Source organism: Gopherus flavomarginatus, chromosome 5 (genome assembly GCF_025201925.1).
Source record: "Gopherus flavomarginatus isolate rGopFla2 chromosome 5, rGopFla2.mat.asm, whole genome shotgun sequence".
Lineage (NCBI taxonomy): Eukaryota > Metazoa > Chordata > Testudines > Testudinidae > Gopherus > Gopherus flavomarginatus.
In genome coordinates, this window is record NC_066621.1 from 8,133,601 (window position 1) to 8,151,073 (window position 17,473).

The following is a 17,473-nucleotide window of genomic DNA, read 5'->3' on the forward strand; positions in this document are numbered from 1 at the left end:
TAAATTAGAATCTGGATTTTCATCTCTGCACCTTCTTCAGAGTAACATGTGAAAGATGGAAAAGACATTGCAGATCAAATTCACATCCCTCCCCAATTCTGAATTTTTACTGTTGATCTCCAAGAATGCGACTCCAAAAACACAGACGATTAGAGACAAAGAGAAAGCTGAAAAATCTGGTTTAGCTGAAGAAATGGGCAGTCAAGAATTGGGTATAATACTGACACCCAAAAGAAGGAAGGAGCCCCTGGAGTCTAGTGATAATAGAAGCTTCACTTTTCCTGGGTCTTGTTTTATTACTTTCATTTATTTCCTGTACCTTAATTTTTTTTAGTCCTTTTGTATTTAGAAGTTGCATTGAGTATTATCTTTGTTCTGGGCTTAATTTGTCCTTTACTGTAACTATCATGCATGTTGGATAGGTTTTCTAAAACTCACTGTTTCTGATCAGAGAATGGTATTGCTATTAGCAAGAAGATTTAAACACCTACACCACTTCTGAGGGAAAACATTTGATGGGATTGCTACATATATTCTTTACAAGAGTCTAAAATTGTCTCTAGATAGGCAAAAGCTGCTTTTTAAAACTATTGTGAAATTAAGTTATTGGTAACTGCTAGCGTGACACACACAGCTTCCTGTAATGTGACCTGGATAGATTCATAGACAGGGGAACCCAACCCTAGTGCAGTTATCCCTGACTAATCTCAAAACTCCACTGCAACTCCATTGGTTACCATAGAGACACCAAGGTGTTTCACCCTGCCCTCCCCTGAGTGTATTCCAGAGTCTGAATAAACAGGAACATGCTAAGACAGTGTATCTGTTACTCAGAACTACCTGCAGGTACGAGTGCCACCACGTTTCATAGGCTAGGTGAGTTCTGAAAGTATTATTTTGGTAAAATTTGTTCTGATTTGATATTTCCGTATGGCATTTAAAAATTCCACTTATTTTGAACACTAAGAGAATATAAAGTGTGTGGAATGTAATTGCGTCATTAATGTCAGCTCTCAGCTACGAGTCACCCGGAAGTACTTGGACATGCTTGGTTTGCACTTTAGTTTTAAGTTCCAAAAGTGTTTGATATTTCACTTGGAGTTTGTAAATTTGGGGTTTCTTTGCAGTTATCAAGACAACTTGTTGGTTTGACTTACAGTGTGTAGTGTTGTGTCAGGTACTCTATCAACTCTAGTTTATTCTATTGTTTAACAAAAACAAACAAACAAACAAAAAAAGCCTGATATCTAAATCCCAAAATACTGGCATTCTGGGCTAAAGCAATAAAAGCAAGCTAATAATTTTGCAATAATAGGTAATGTTCCAATTTTCCATGCTTAAAAAAAGGCTTGTAGCTTATAATTATAGAAACTACAATGATTGACAGTTAAATATTTTAACAGGAACCCATGCTAAACACAGAAATTAGCTGAGTATTGCAAACAATTTTCCATTAATATTTGTTCACACTTGTAACAAAATTTGCTTCAACTTTGTTTTCCTTCAACCCTCTTCTCCCTTCTCCCCCACCCCCACCCCTGCCTACCCTTGTTTTCTGCGAATCTAGAAAATAAATTCAGTGGTAACAGTGAATATTACTGACAAGAAAATTTGCAGAAACAGTTAATTTTAAGTGAATATTGCAGAGTATTTCCTTTAACTTCACACCTTAATTAATTTTAACTGTACTACCTTAATTCATCTTTACTTTCCTGAGTGTCCCTGTGTAGACAAGCAAGCCCTCAAATCCCAAGTAATAAAGCCCAGCTACTGTCACAGCCATCACCCAAAACTCCTGCAGGAACTAATATCCCACAGATACTAAATTAATCTATTTTGCTTACCTTCATGGCTTTGTTTGTTTGTATATTTGCACAGAGAAGGGTAAATCTTCAGCTGAGCAGGAAGAGTGCGAAGCCATAATGGATGGAATACAACGTGTGTGTGTCAAGCTCCTTTTGATTTGTCATACAGTAGTGATGTTTTCTGTTCAGGCTTCAGATCAGCCTCCCCCTGTGAATGAAGTCATGCAAACAGAAGCAGTATCCAATGTATCTGGAAATACAACCATATCTAGAAGTATTGTAATGTCTACCGTTTCAGATGAAGAAGCAGTTAATACAACCACAGTGCAGAATATAAGTTCCAGTTGGAATACAATTGCTTTGACAGCAAAGATAACTAGTTCATTGGCTTTAACAACTTTGTCACATTTTGCACGAAACACTCTACGTCCCCTCAACACAGACACTAGCAGCCCTTCAGACACTACTATTAGATTCAACACTGTTATGACATCACCTACAGTTTCAACCTTTAATCAAGCAACTGATAAAGATTCTAATCCCAGAACATCTGCAATCACATTGAAACCAACAGCTCAATCGTCTACAGTCACACAACTAAATACTAGCAAAGCTTTGGATTCAGTTCCTACAACACAGGCTTCAGGTAGGTGTCATTAGATTCTATGGCAGCATTTCCTAACCTGCGGTATCAAACTACTTCACTGTGTGCACCCAGTTGTTGGAAAGAAGCAATGGCATCAGGCATTGGGGTTCATCATGTACACACAACAAATGTGTCAACAAGTATCAAGTGTTAGCTGCTTTCCAGGCACCAACATTCCCTCCCAGCTTACGTGTTCAGGGCCTCTGGTCCTGGGAACAAACCATCAGTTCTGTTTCTCTTCTCTGTTCCCATGAACTCAACTCAGCTCAGCTGCAAGAGCTACCATTGGACACCCAAAAGTATGTAACTTCTGTTGAGTGGAGGACTTGAGGAGAAGGAATCTTCCTGGGCGGGGAAGGGGAAAAAAATGTAATGGAAAACCAAAGATTGAAAATTACATAGAAAAGAAAAAATTCAATATTAGACAGTGGAAAGCAGAGACAGGAAAGGACAGAAACAAAGAGACATACTGAGCCAAGGTGTCAAGGAGTATGAGAAAGAGGGCCACCCATGCCTCCTGAAAAGCAGGCATAAGTTGATGGAACAGGTATTGAGGATCTATGCTAGCAACATAACAAAGACAAATAATCACGTAAGCCAACATTTTAAAGTGTGGTGGTTTAGCGTTAGATAACTATATCCTTATTTAGGCCCTTACATCAAAATGACCTGATTTTTATAGGGCTCACCACTCACAATTCCTATTGCCTAGAATGCAAGCTGCAGGTCCTCAGCCGCTGTGAAAATCAGGTCATTTTAATTTAGGCACCTAAGTATGTATTTAGTTGACTAACTTTAGGTACCCTGATTTTATAAATTTTGACCATGTGCTATACCTTTGATCTGCTTTCATATATTTACAGTAAATCTGGGAGGGTCAAACCCAAACTGAAACATTTACTTTGAAAATTCACCACAATAATAATAAAATAACCAGACTTTACTACTAGACTCATTTGAATAAACAAAGCATCTTGGGTGTGTTGCTGCTGGGTTGCCCCAAGGCAGCTTGGAGGTTAAGGGAGTTCAAGTCTATTTTAGGGAGTTTTTTTGAGAGGTTAGAATTTGAATCTGTCTCTTTAACACTTAGCACATGAAAACCTTCTGTATTGCCATACTGAAGCCTAAAGATTGAGATGTGTTTTTTTTGTAGCTATGAAATAAGAACAACTTTCTAAATTATTTTATTGAAACAGGAGGAATTCATCTAAGGAATTCAGAGGCCATTCTGGTCATTATTTTCAGCAGCATCCTCACATTTGCTGTTCTAGCCATTGTCATATGCAGTCTTGATAAATACAGGAAGAGAAGAGCTCAGTATTCCCATCACCCACTATATGACACCTCTTCTGAAACAGGTTGGCATATTTTTAATAAGATGTATCATATAACAAACATACATTCTACATGTGCACATTACAAATTGTTTATTCAAGGCAACCACTTCCCCCAGTAATGAAATGCAGCAACCCCGAGGAAGAAGGTGGTAACTTTTTAACAGTGTAAAGCAGTGGTTCTCAACCTATTTACCACTGTGGGCCACATATGCAGCTCTCTATGTCTTATGTGGACTGCATCCACACAATATATATCAGGGGGAGGCAATCTGTGGCACATGAGCTGATTTTCAGTGGCATTCACACTGCCTGGGTCCTGGCCACCGGTCCGGGGGTCTCTTCATTTTAATTTAATTTTAAATGAAGCTTCTTAAACATTTTAAAAACCTTATTTACTTTACATACAACAATAGTTTAATTATATATTATAGACTTCTAGAAAGAGACCTTCTAAAAATGTTAAAATGTATTACTGGCACTCGAAACCTTAAATTAGAGTGAATAAATGAAGACTTGGCACACCACTTCTGAAAGGTTGCCGACCCCCAATATATATACTACCTGTATAGCCCTGAGGGTGTGTCACAGGCTGCAGCTGTGTGCTGATTGGGCTGCAAGCAGCCCGTGGGCCACAGGTTGAGTACCACTGGGTAAAATAATGCTGCACAATGGTCTAAGTGCCAGTTCTTCAGTGGTTGTAAACAGGGCCGGTGCAACCTGTTAGGCGACCTAGGCCGGATCTTCAGCCACCCCGTCTCCGCCGGCATTTAGGCTTTTAGGGGGGAGCTGAGGCAGGGGGGCGCAGGGAGGGATGCCTTCAGCAAGTAAGGGAGGGCGGCACGCAGGGGAACTCCCTGCCCCAGCTTACCCCTGCTCCGCCTCCTCCCCGAGCATGCTGTGGCTGCTTCACTTCTCCTGCCTCCCAGGCTTGCAGCGCCAATCAACTTAGGAGCCGCAAGCCTGGGAGGTGTGAGAAGTGAAGCAGCCACGGCATGCTCAGGGAGGAGGCGGAGCAGGGGTGAGCTGGGGTGGGCAGCTGCCGCATGGCTGCCCAGGACAGGGGAGGCGGTGGAGAGCTGCCGTGGCGGGGGGGGGGTGCCTCGGGGCGGAGGGGGGGTGGGGAGTTGCCGCAGGAGGGCAAGCTGCCATGGGAGGGCACCTCAGGGCAGGGGGGGGACAGGGAGCCGCTGCAGGGCTCAGGGATGCGGGAGGCCGCAAGGTGGAAGTTTCGCCTAGAGCGCAAAACATCCTTGCACCAGCCCTGGTTGTAAAGCAGTATTGTTCCAATTATTTCAGTGGAAATACACCAATTTACACCTGCTGAAGATGTGACTTTTGGGCAGGAAGTGAGAACTTACCATCTTTTCCAATTACAACTGTTATGGACAGTTAGGCAGGCAGGTTTTGAAACTGGAATTTGACCCAGAAAAGACGGTTACTCGCCTTTGTAACTGTTGTTTTTCGAGATGTGTTGCTCATATCCATTCCAGTTAGGTGTGCGTGCGCCATGTGCACGTTCGTCGGAAGACTTTTACCCTAGCAACACTCGGTGGGCCGGCAGGGCGCACCCTGGAGTGGCGCCACTATGGCGCTTGATATATACCCCTGCCGGCCCATGCGTCCATCAGTTCCTTCTTGCCAGCTACTCCGACAGTGGGGAAGGAGGGCGGGTTTTGAATGGATATGAGCAACACATCTCGAAGAACAACAGTTACAAAGGTGAGTAACCGTCTATTCTTCTTCGAGTGCTTGCTCATATCCATTCTAGTTAGGTGATTCCCAAGCCTTACCTAGGCGGAGGGGTCAGAGCGAGACATTGCAGAATGTAAGACAGTTGAGCCGAAGGCGGCATCGTCTCTGGATTGCTGGACCAATGCGTAGTGTGATGCAAAGGTGTGGATGGAAGACCAGGTAGCCGCGCGGCATATTTCCTGGATGGCAACATGTCCCAAGAACGCGGCAGATGAGGCTTGAGCCCGGGTAGAGTGGGAGGTGAGATGGCCAGTCGGAACGTGAGCCAAGTCATAGCATGCTCGAATACAGGATGTCACCCAAGATGAAATTCGTTGGGAAGAGACTGACATGTCCTTCACGCGCTCTGCCACTGCTACAAATAGATGAGGTGAATGTCGGAAGGGTTTGGTCCTCTCGATGTAAAAGGCGAGAGCCCTGTGGACATCCAGAGTATGCAGCTGTTGTTCACGGCGCGATGAATGCGGCTTCGGAAAAAAGACTGGCAGAAAGATGTCCTGATTAACGTGGAAGGCAGAGACCACCTTAGGGAAGAATGCTGGTGCAGTCACAGCTGTACCTTGTCCTTGCAGAACACCGTATAAGTGGGATCCACAGTCAATGCTTGAAGTTCTGAGACTTGCCTAGCTGAGGTGATAGCGACGAGGAATGCTGTCTTCCAGGACAGGTACAGCAGCGAGCATGTAGCTAAAGGCTCAAAGGGGGGACCCATGAGCCTAGTTAATACGAGGTTTAGATCTCAGGTAGGGGTTGGGCGTTTGACCTGAGGGTAGAGTTGCTCCAAGCCTTTGAGGAATCTGGAAACCATGGGGTGAGAAAAAATGGAACTGCCAGTTTCCCCAGGATGGAAGGTGGAAATAGCTGCAAGATGCACTCGTATAGAAGAGATCGCCAGGCCCTGCTCTTTGAGGGACCATAAATAGTCCAAGACAGTGGGGACCGATACAGTTTGTGGAGTAAGGTCATGCTGGGTGCACCAGTGAGAGAAGCGCTTCCATTTAGCGAGGAATGTTGTTCGTGTGGAAGGCTTTCTGCTTCCCAGTAGCACCTGCTGCACGGAGGTGGAACAACGCAACTCCGATTGGCTCAACCAGACAGCAGCCATGCTGTCAGATGAAGGGACTGCAGGTCCGGGTGGTGAAGCCTGCGTGCTGAGATCCGGACAGAGTGGCAGGGGAATCGGATCTATCAGAGAAAGGTCGAGCAGCAGTGTGTACCAGTGCTGTCTCGGGCAAGCCGGAGTGATCAGAATTAGGCGGGCTTTGTCCCTGCAGAGCTTGAGTAAAACTCGGTGGACGAGAGGGAATGGTGGGAAGGCATAAAAGAGGTGACCTTTCCATGGAATTAGGAACGCGTCTGAGAGGGAGCCCGGGGAGCGACCTTGTAGGGAGCAGAACAACTGGCATTTCCTGTTCACTTTGGAGGCAAAAAGGTCTACGTGGGGAAATCCCCACCTCCGGAAAACCGAATGGAGAATGTCCAGACGGATGGACCACTCGTGTGACAGGAAGGATCTGCTCAGTTGATCTGCGAGAGTGTTCTGGACTCCTGAGAGAAAGGAGGCTACTAGATCTGTGGACTGGGCTATGCAGAAGTCCCATAGTTGAATCGCCTCCCGACACAGGGGGGAGGACCGTGTCCCTCCCTGCTTGTTTATGTAATACATGGCCGTTGTGTTGTCCATGAAAACTGCAACACAACGGCCCTGCAGATGGCGTTGGAACGCTCGGCACACCAGCCGGACTACTCTCAGCTCTCGGACATTGATGTGTAACGTCAACTCCCGGGACGACCAAAGGCCTTGAGTGCGAAGGTCCCCTAGGTGAGCACTCCAGCCCAGGGATGACGCGTCCGTTGTTAGGGATGTGGAGGGCTGGGGTGGATGGAACGGCAGACCTGCACACACCAGGGATGACGTTCGCCACCAGTTGAGGGAGCCCAGAACAGTCGGCGGAACTGTGAGTATAATGTCTATGGCGTCTCTGCCCAGACGATAGGCTGAGGTGAGCCAGATTTGTAGAGGACGCATTCACAGTCTGGCATGCTTTGTGATGAATGTGCATGCAGCCATGTGACCAAGGAGGCCAAGGCAAATGCGAGCAGAGGTTGTTGGGAAGCTCTGAAGTCTTTGTACAAGGGAGACTATAGCCTGAAAACAATGTGGGGGTAAACTGGCCGTCGCAAGGTTGGAGTCCAGCATGGTCCCGATAAACTCTATCCTCTGCATTGGCACCAGAGTGGACCTTTCCAAATTGATTATCAGGCCTAGATGCGTGAACAGATCCTTGATGATGGTCACATGGCTGATGACTTGTGCCTCGGAGGCCCTTCGAATAAGCCAGTCGTCGAGGTATGGGAAGACATGTATTCAACGACGACGCAGGGAAGCTGCGACGACCGCCATACATTTCGTGGAGACCCGAGGGGCTGAGGAGAGACCAAAGGGAAGGACCATAAACTGATAGTGTTGATGATTCACCACAAAGCACAGATACCGTCTGTGCGGGGGGTAAATTGCAATGTGGAAATATGCGTCCTTCATGTCGAGAGCGGCGTACCAATCTCCAGGATCCAGGGAAGGAATGATGGTTCCCAGGGATACCATGCGGAACTTGAACTTTTTGATGAATTTGTTCAGTCCTTGCAGGTCTAGAATAGGCCGGAGGCCCCCTTTTGCCTTGGGGATTAGGAAATATCGGGAATAAAACCCCTTGCCCCTTAATTCCTCCAGTACCTCCTCTATAGCTCCGATTGAAAGGAGCCTCCGGACCTCCTGGAGGAGGAGTTGCTCGTGAGAGGGGTCCCTGAAGAGGGACAAGGAGGGGGGGTGAGATGGAGGGGGTGAAACAAACTGAAGATGGTATCCAAGTTCCACCGTGCACAGGACCCAAAGATCTGAAGTTAATTGGGACCACGCAGGGAGGAACGGGGAAAGGCGGTTGTAGAACTGAAAGGGATCCTGGGAGGCAATTGGTACTCTGCTCTCGGGCTATCATAACCTTAGTCCCAGATTTGGACCTTAGCGTCCAAAATATGGAGGTTAGCATGAAAACCTCCAAGCTTAGTTACCAGCTTGGACCTGGTACTTGCTGCCACCACCCAAAAAATTAGAGTGTTTTGGGGCACTCTGGTCCCCCTGAAAAACCTTCCCTGGGACCCCAAGACCCAAATCCCTTGAGTCTCACAACAAAGGGAAATAATCCTTTTCCCCTTCCCCCCTCCAGGTGCTCCTGGAGAGATACACAGACACAAGCTCTGTGAAACTACACAGAGTGACTCCCCCTCTCTGTTCCCAATCCTGGAAACAAATAGTACTTTCCTATTCCCCCAGAGGGAATGCAAAATCAGGCTAGCAAATCCAACACACAGATCTCCCCGATTTCTTCCTCCCACCAATTCCCTGGTGAGTACAGACTCAATTTCCCTGAAGTAAAGAAAAAACTCCAACAGGTCTTAAAAGAAAGCTTTATATAAAAAGAAAGAAAAATACATACAAATGGTCTCTCTGTATTAAGATGATACAATACAGGGTCAATTGCTTAAAAGAATATTGAATAAACAGCCTTATTCAAAAAGAATACAAATCAAAGCACTCCAGCACTTATATTCATGCAAATACCAAAGAAAAGAAACCATATAACTTACTATTTGATCTCTTTGTCCTTACACTTAGAAACAGAAGATTAGAAAGTAGAACTACTTCTCCAAAGCTCAGAGAAAGCAGGCAGACAGACAAAAGACTCAGACACAAACTTCCCTCCACCCAAAGTTGAAAAAATCCGGTTTCCTGATTGGTTCTCTGGTCAGGTGCTTCAGGTGAAAGAGACATTAACCCTTAGCTATCTGTTTATGACACGCCCCCCCAAATTGCAGACAGTGGGGAAGCTCACTGGCGGCGATTTCCTTCTAGAACTTTAAAATAAACAGATTAATACAACACATGCACCTTTACATATACTACTAAGTATATAACTAACAGACTTCTACATTTTAAGAACACTTTTTAACTACTGAGTTGGCTGGCACATGCAGCCCAGCTTTTGCCAACTCCAGTTCATGTTTTCTCTGTTTTTCCTTCTCTTCATTCTCTTTTTGTTGTTTTTCCATTTCTTTTTGTTGTTTTTCCATTTCTCGGCGGTGGGCCACCTCTTCTTCTTCTAGTTTTCTTTTGTGTGCTGCCTCTTTGGCTGCCTGTTTTCTTTGGAAGGCTGCCAGTTTGATGCTTTCTTCCTTTTCTTTCAGCTCCATCTCTTTTTGTTTTATTTCTAGTTCCTGTTTGTGTTTTTTCATCTCTTGCCTGTGTTTAGCTTTTTTGATTTGTTTTTCGGCCTCAATTTTTGCCTTAGAAGTCATGGTTCCTGTTTTCTTGTGTTGGGGTGCCCTCCGGTGTTTATCTTCTGAACTGCAGGCTCTGTTGCCTCCTGGAGTCTGCCTAGCAACAGTGCCTTTAGCTAATCTTCAATGTTAAGTAAACCTGAAAAACCACTTTATTTGCATATATATAGTGCTGGTAATGACTTTCAATGGGAGTGCTATTGTGTGACAAAAGACCCTTAACAGTCTGGTAATGGCTTCTTGCTTAACATGCAAGCCACAAACTGCTAGAGAGAGCAGAAAAAAAAATTTTCTCTGGTTCCCTTTTAAAACCAAACTGTTTTTCTCTGCTAAAAAGCCCTTAGCAGAGAAGAGAAAAATATAATATTCCTACTGGCTTCTGGATTCTGTCTATATCCCACCGCTACCACCATATCATAACCTTAGTCCCAGATTTGGACCTTAGCGTCCAAAATATGGGGGTTAGCATGAAAACCTCCAAGCTTAGTTACCAGCTTGGACCTGGTACTTGCTGCCACCACCCAAAAAATTAGAGTGTTTTGGGGCACTCTGGTCCCCCTGAAAAACCTTCCCTGGGACCCCAAGACCCAAATCCCTTGAGTCTCACAACAAAGGGAAATAATCCTTTTCCCCTTCCCCCCTCCAGGTGCTCCTGGAGAGATACACAGACACAAGCTCTGTGAAACTACACAGAGTGACTCCCCCTCTCTGTTCCCAATCCTGGAAACAAATAGTACTTTCCTATTCCCCCAGAGGGAATGCAAAATCAGGCTAGCAAATCCAACACACAGATCTCCCCGATTTCTTCCTCCCACCAATTCCCTGGTGAGTACAGACTCAATTTCCCTGAAGTAAAGAAAAAACTCCAACAGGTCTTAAAAGAAAGCTTTATATAAAAAGAAAGAAAAATACATACAAATGGTCTCTCTGTATTAAGATGATACAATACAGGGTCAATTGCTTAAAAGAATATTGAATAAACAGCCTTATTCAAAAAGAATACAAATCAAAGCACTCCAGCACTTATATTCATGCAAATACCAAAGAAAAGAAACCATATAACTTACTATTTGATCTCTTTGTCCTTACACTTAGAAACAGAAGATTAGAAAGTAGAACTACTTCTCCAAAGCTCAGAGAAAGCAGGCAGACAGACAAAAGACTCAGACACAAACTTCCCTCCACCCAAAGTTGAAAAAATCCGGTTTCCTGATTGGTTCTCTGGTCAGGTGCTTCAGGTGAAAGAGACATTAACCCTTAGCTATCTGTTTATGACACGGGCGCACCTTCAAAAGTTTGATTTGGGTCCTGCTGTTGGTTTGGTGGGACCGGAATTGTTACCCCCTTGAGGTCCAGACTGACGTCTGTGGTTGGTACGACCTCGTCTTCTGGCAAAGTCTTGCCTTGGCCTAGGTGGGGGGTAAGGGCGCTGATGTTGGGAGCGGAATGACTGTGTTTGAGTCTGAGGCGTATGCATTCCCAGCGAATGCATAATTAGACGGTTGTCTTTTAGACTCTGCAGTCTGGGGTCTGTCTTTTGTGAGAACAAGCCCTGTCCATCAAATGGCAAGTCTTATATGGTATGTTGAAGTTCAGGTGGCAAGCCGGACACTTGCAACCGTGATATACGTAGCATGGCTATTTCAGAGGCGACCGTTCTAGCCGCCGAGTCGGCGGCATCTAGTGAGGCCTGTAGGGAGGTCCACGCAACTCTCTTCCCCTCCTCCAGAAGTGCTGTAAATTCCTGGCGGGAGTCCTGCGGGACCAACTCTGTAAACTTCCCTACCGCCTCCCAGGTGTTATAGTTGTACCTACTTAGGAGGGCTTGTTGGTTCACAACCCTGAGTTGGAGGCCTCCCGCGGAATATATTTTCCGTCCCAACAAATCCATTCACCTGGCTTCCCTAGATTTAGGCGCAGGAGCTTGTTGGCTGTGGCGCTCCCATTCACTGATGGACTGTACAACCAATGAACAGGGAGGGGGGTGCACATAGAGGTACTCATACCCCTTGGAGGGCACCATGCACTTCTGTTCGACCCCTCTGGCTGTGGGTGGAATGGATGCTGGGGATTGCCAGATGGTGTCTGCTCTAGCCTGGATCGAACGGATGAAGGGGAGAGCCACTCTGGTTGGTGTCTCCGCAGACAAAATGCTTATCACCAGGTCCTCCACCTCTGGAACTTCCTCTACCGGTAAGTTAATATTCTGGGCAACACGCTGCAGAAGGTCCTGGTGTGCCATGAGGTCAATCGGAGGTGGGTCCAACAATGATGTCCCCGCTACTGCCTCATCCGGAGAAGAGGAGGATGACAGCCCAGGGACGAGTGGGTCCTGCACTGACTCCTGATCCTGGGGGACCTCCGGAGCCATAAGATCGTGCGGTTCCGGTGCGTGGGTACTGGTTTCCTCTGTACCAGCCGGGGGAGGTCTGCTTACAGTGGCCTCTGGCACGTGGTGCTCTGAGTGACCGGAGCGTGATGGGCCAGCCGGTTCACCTTGGGCTTGATGATAAGCCCAAGGTGTCCAAAAGGACCACTGATGAAGTCCGTGGTCTGGGCCATGGGTATGCGTCTCCGAATCCCCATAGGAAGCACTGTCCGCATGGGATGAGGTGGACGGGTGACGAGGCCACGGGGGAGCTGAGGCCGATTGGATCAGGTCTCTGCGTCCAGTCGATCCTTCTCTATGTGGTACCAGAGAACGGTACCGGGAGTCATATCGGTGCCGAGAGCGGGACCGGGACCTGCGACCAGCACGGTGCCGGGAAGTCGACTGGTGCCTTGAATCTCCGTGCCGAGATTGGCTGCGAGAGGTACGACGGTGCTGGGATCTGGACCGGTGCCGAGAGTACTGAGACGGTGACTGGGCTCTCAAGCAGTGCCGCGAGTATGACCGGTACTGAGATGGAGGGTGGTACTGGGACTGCGAGCGGCGTCGGGATCAGGATCGATGGCGGGACCGAGAGTGCCTGCAGGACCTGGATCGTGACCGGCGACGTTCGATGGTACCAGGTGAAGATGGCCTCATCATGGCAGGCTTGCCCAATGATTGAACAACCCGCACCGGCGGTGCCGGGGGTTGAGGCAGCTCTGGCTCCGTCAAGGCAATCAGTTCTCGTGCTGTGGAGAAAGTCTCCGGCATAGAGGGCACAACAAACTCGACCACAGCGTGTGCTGGGGAGCTGATAGGCAACGGACTCGACGGCTCTTGTGAGACCGGAATCAACGGTGCAGAGGTCTGCGGTGCCGCGGCAGTTGGCGGTGCTGGGCAGTCCGACTTGGTAGTACGCTCTGACTGTGGCGTACAGGGGCCGCAGGAGTCTTATGCCTCTTGCTCCTTGGGGAGAGGGAGCGGTGCCAGGCAGAAGCTTGGGCCGGTGAAGGCTGGCGCCGAGGAGCCTTTACTGTAGCCGTGCGTTCCGGCACAGAGGAGGCACTTGTCCCCAGTGCCGCAGATGGTGCCGAAGATGGAGGAGTCAGAGCTGCCTCCATCAAAAGTTGCTTCAGGCGAATGTCCCGTTCCTTTTTTGTTTGGGGCTTGAAAACCTTGCAAATTCGGCACTTGTCCGTGAGGTGGGATTCGCCCAAACACTTTAAACAGGAGTCGTGCGGGTCTCCTGTGGGCATCGGCCTATGACAGGCCACGCAGGGTTTGAAGCCCGGTGAACTGGGCATGGGCCCCGGTACCGGGTGAGGAGAAGGGGCTAAGTCCCGATCCTCTTTAACTATATACAAAAACTACTACAATAACTACTAAAACAAAGTTAACTAGAACTATAGAAAATCTAACTATATACACAATAACTATATAAACGAGCGAATAGCTAGGGAGGTGAGGATCAGCTAAGCCACGCTCCACTGTTCCAACGACCGACACGGGCGGTAAGAAGGAACTGAGGGACGGATGGGCCGGCAGGGGTATATATCAAGCGCCATAGCGGCGCCACTCCAGGGGGCGCCCTGCCGGCCCACCGAGTGTTGCTAGGTTAAAAGTCTTCCGACGAACGTGCACGCGGCGCGCACACACCTAACTGGAATGGATATGTGCAAGCACTCGAAGAATGTATATTATTATACTTAATATTTGTGTGTGTGTTTTATGTTTAAATTAAATTAAATTATGTTAAATGAAATAGCAACAATGAAAAATCCTTAAACAGGTAGGGCCAGATTTTCAAAGGTATTTAGACATCTAACTTGCTTAGGGGCTTTAAAAAAAGACACCATTAGGCATGTATCTGCATCTTTAGATGCTTAAAACAGCTAGCCAAATCCAGACTAGAAACACAATAAAAACCGGGCACTTTAGTTTTACTTCAAGATAAACTAGAGAGGTTAGCATTATACTTCCATCTGGCATTGACCTCACCTAGTTTACCTTACAGTAAAACCAAAGTGCCCCATTTTTACTGTGTGCTTATATCAAGATAGCTTTAGTTATCCCAAGGTAAAACAACTTTTTCAGCAGTAAAGACAAGGCCAGAGAATGCATGACACACACAGCTCACCCAGTGTCAACATTAGCACCAGTGCTTTCACAGCAGAAGGAATAGCAGCAAATAATATTTATCATTTATAAAAGCAAGAAAGCATATGGGTACCAGGGGCTTTTTGTTACAGAATCTTGGCTTACATCCACTGGAGCATATTTCATTAATGGAAGGCTTATAGTTCCATAACTTTAAATGAAATGGGAACTGAAAAGACAACCAGTGACCATTTTGGCAAAAATCTGCTTGTTAATCTTGTCACAGTGTATAATTAGAGAGAATCTTCAGAGCTACTGATGACATTGTAACAAGCCAAAGAATCCTTTGTACTGGCACATTATCCTACAAATAAATCTGGAAATCTTCCAATATATTTATTTGTTTAGCTTACAATAGGGATGCGTTAGTGAGAAAGTCCCCAGAATAATTAAGAAATATTTCCCTTTCAATGCTCTTTATCTCTAGTCCTTTTGTTTTGTATCATTGTTTTGTCTTCTACTGACTATAGCAATGGTGACAAATGCAAATGAGACTACACTTTCAACACCAGCAACTTATTTTTGGATAATAAATTTGATAATTCATTTTATCAGAATTTTTCATTGGTAATTAGGGTCCCTTACTGAAAACATGTAATTATTTAGTATCTGCAGGTACAATGGGGTTATAGTTTTCAAACTGTGCCTATCTCTAGTTGGTGAGATGCTTTAGAGATCAGGTTCGGAAAGGCTATATCCTCCCGAGAACTGGTTAGGTGGATTAAGTTCACAAAATAAAATGTAGTATAACAAATGTATAATGTGTATGTACTTCAGGTATAAATTAGCTGAGTTAAAGGAAGTGAATGGCAAATATGCCTAATAAATTGATGTCAACAGAATCACTAATATAAATTTGAATTAAAAAGCCATTGACAGAGAATCATCCAAATATTTCTTTGTATAGCTAACACATATAAGCACTGAGAAAATGACAGCTAGAGATATGCCTGTGCTGCTTATACTTCTTGCAGATAATGATACAATAATATAATTTTCTTGAATTCCTGACTAAATGGATACAAATAAACCCACAGTCCCATGTAATAATAGTAATATTTTTGTACTTACTATAACATCTTTCATGGACTATTGAAAGGGCAGCTGGCTGGCAATTAAGGATTTAATAAAATCCTGTGTTAAAATGACACATCTCAATGGTCTCTCACTCAGGTCTTGACTGAGAAAATATTCCATTAAAACGTGAAGATTTGTCAAAGTACTTCTACATTTATCATACTCCTTCTTTTTTCAATGCCATTCACCCAAAACAACCTAGCATTCTTTCAATGTTTTCTGGTACTTCTATTCTTTTATTTAAGGTTATTTTATTAATACTCTGATCAGCTTCACAATTTGTTAGAAACAGATAATTTCTACCACTTTACTACTTGAAGAATGTACAAATCAAAACACAGATTATAAAGTAGTAGATTTGCTAATTTTTCATTTACTATTTTTCATTTGCCTCCTATGCTATTTGGATTACTGCCTGGAACAATGATGGTTGTTTATATTTCCATTTTTACTTTAATATATACAGTCAATCCACAGATACACAAAATAGTAGTACAACGTGACTACATCTTTGCCCAGTGAAGATTTTAGGTCTTGTGATTTGCTTGAATATGCTACATTTCTCCCCATAGTACTTTAATAATGTTTAATAATGCTTTCAATATTTTACAGCTGACATATACACTACTCCAGATGACACACTGATGATATCAGGAGGACTATATGATGCACCAAGGGTTTATAACCCCAATTTGACTGTACTGGATGATGATGCGCTTCAACCTGAATACTTACCATTTGGCGCCAGACCTGGGAAGTTCAGACTTGAAATTTTATCTGGTGAAAATTATAAAGGACTTTCCCCAACCTTTGATAGATTTCAGTCACCAACACAACACTCATAATGTAGTAATAATGACAGTAGTATAGAGCAATCTCTTTAATTAGTTGTCATATTAGTTTTTAAGTAGCATTTTATTACAATATTAATAATTATACTAGCTCTTAATCAATAGACCTCAATCCACTTCCCAAAGGAGGCAAGTATTATTATCCACATATTAATAATGGGGAAACTGAATCACAAGAGAGGTGAAGTGACTCGCCCAAGGTATGCAGGGATATAACAAAAACATAAAATGATTAGTAAAGGTTAAACATGGATTTTAAATCTTAATCTTACTGCTGTAAAATTATTATATGCATGGATTTATAACTGGGTCATAAAAGAGCCAGGCCAACCACTATTCTTAGTTCCCTAGCAAGCTCAGTGAGTAATTAAGGTTCACATTTTTAGAATGGTCTCTGAATTTAGGTACCTCTGTTGTTGAATAGATCAAAAATGGCAGCACTCAAAACTATCACTTGTCTGTTTTGAAATGAAATGGTAATTAATAGCAGATACTCGGAGTCCTGGGTGAAATGTGGACTGCATTAAAGTCAATGGCAAAACTCATGCAGCCAGGATTTCACATTTTATATTTTAAGGGTGGAGGGGATTAATTTTTTTGTTGCAAAGCAGCTACAGATGTATCAATACTAATACCCATATCCATAGGTGGTTTTGACTGTCAACAAACTAACTGATTGAAGGGGAATAGTTCATTTTGAGTCAAAGCCCACATACATGGCTCCAAAAAATTAATTAATGTATTTGGCAAAGATTAAAAGAGAATTTTACAGTATTTAGAGAGATTAGTCACTAGGAAACAGCTGCTGTCTGTGTTATAAGAGGGTCTGTGCATTGCTTTCTAATATATCTGTTAAAAAATATACATACTGAAAAAAACTAGAGTAGAACACAATATTCTGTATGTCAAGTCACTACTTTCCTGTAAAAAAAAAATAACCTGTCTGCAAATGATCCTGACTACTCAAAAGCTGGGACACTCCCTATATTCCAGTCACAACATTCTGAAGATATTTTGTACATCTTTTAAATCCCCTTCTGTTAAATGTTTATCTGCTTCAGCTTTATGCACTGGAACAGTTATAATGACATAAGCATCACTGCTCAATAGGCAATATATCAGGACCAAAGTTTGCAGCCTAA

General features: G+C 44.5%; 1 protein-coding gene across 1 annotated transcript; it reads left to right on the forward strand.

Moving 5' to 3' along the window:
- The first annotated feature begins 803 nt into the window (after positions 1-803).
- LOC127051702 (uncharacterized) lies at positions 804-16,931 on the forward strand. Its single transcript, XM_050954368.1, has 4 exons — positions 804-876; positions 1,879-2,451; positions 3,648-3,809; positions 16,093-16,931. Exons 1-4 carry the CDS (start codon positions 807-809, stop codon positions 16,323-16,325), a joined length of 1,038 nt encoding a protein of 345 aa, XP_050810325.1. The 5' UTR covers positions 804-806; the 3' UTR covers positions 16,326-16,931.
- Positions 16,932-17,473: the final 542 nt, after the last annotated feature.

Excerpts from the sequence above, each read along its gene's own strand:
- LOC127051702 (XM_050954368.1), top strand. The coding sequence starts at position 807 with ATGCTAAGACAGTGTATCTGTTACTCAGAACTACCTGCAGGTACGAGT. Across the intron at positions 2,452-3,647 it reads TCCTACAACACAGGCTTCAG|GAGGAATTCATCTAAGGAAT; the intron begins GTAGGTGTCATT and ends TTATTGAAACAG. Across the intron at positions 3,810-16,092 it reads TGACACCTCTTCTGAAACAG|CTGACATATACACTACTCCA; the intron begins GTTGGCATATTT and ends AATATTTTACAG.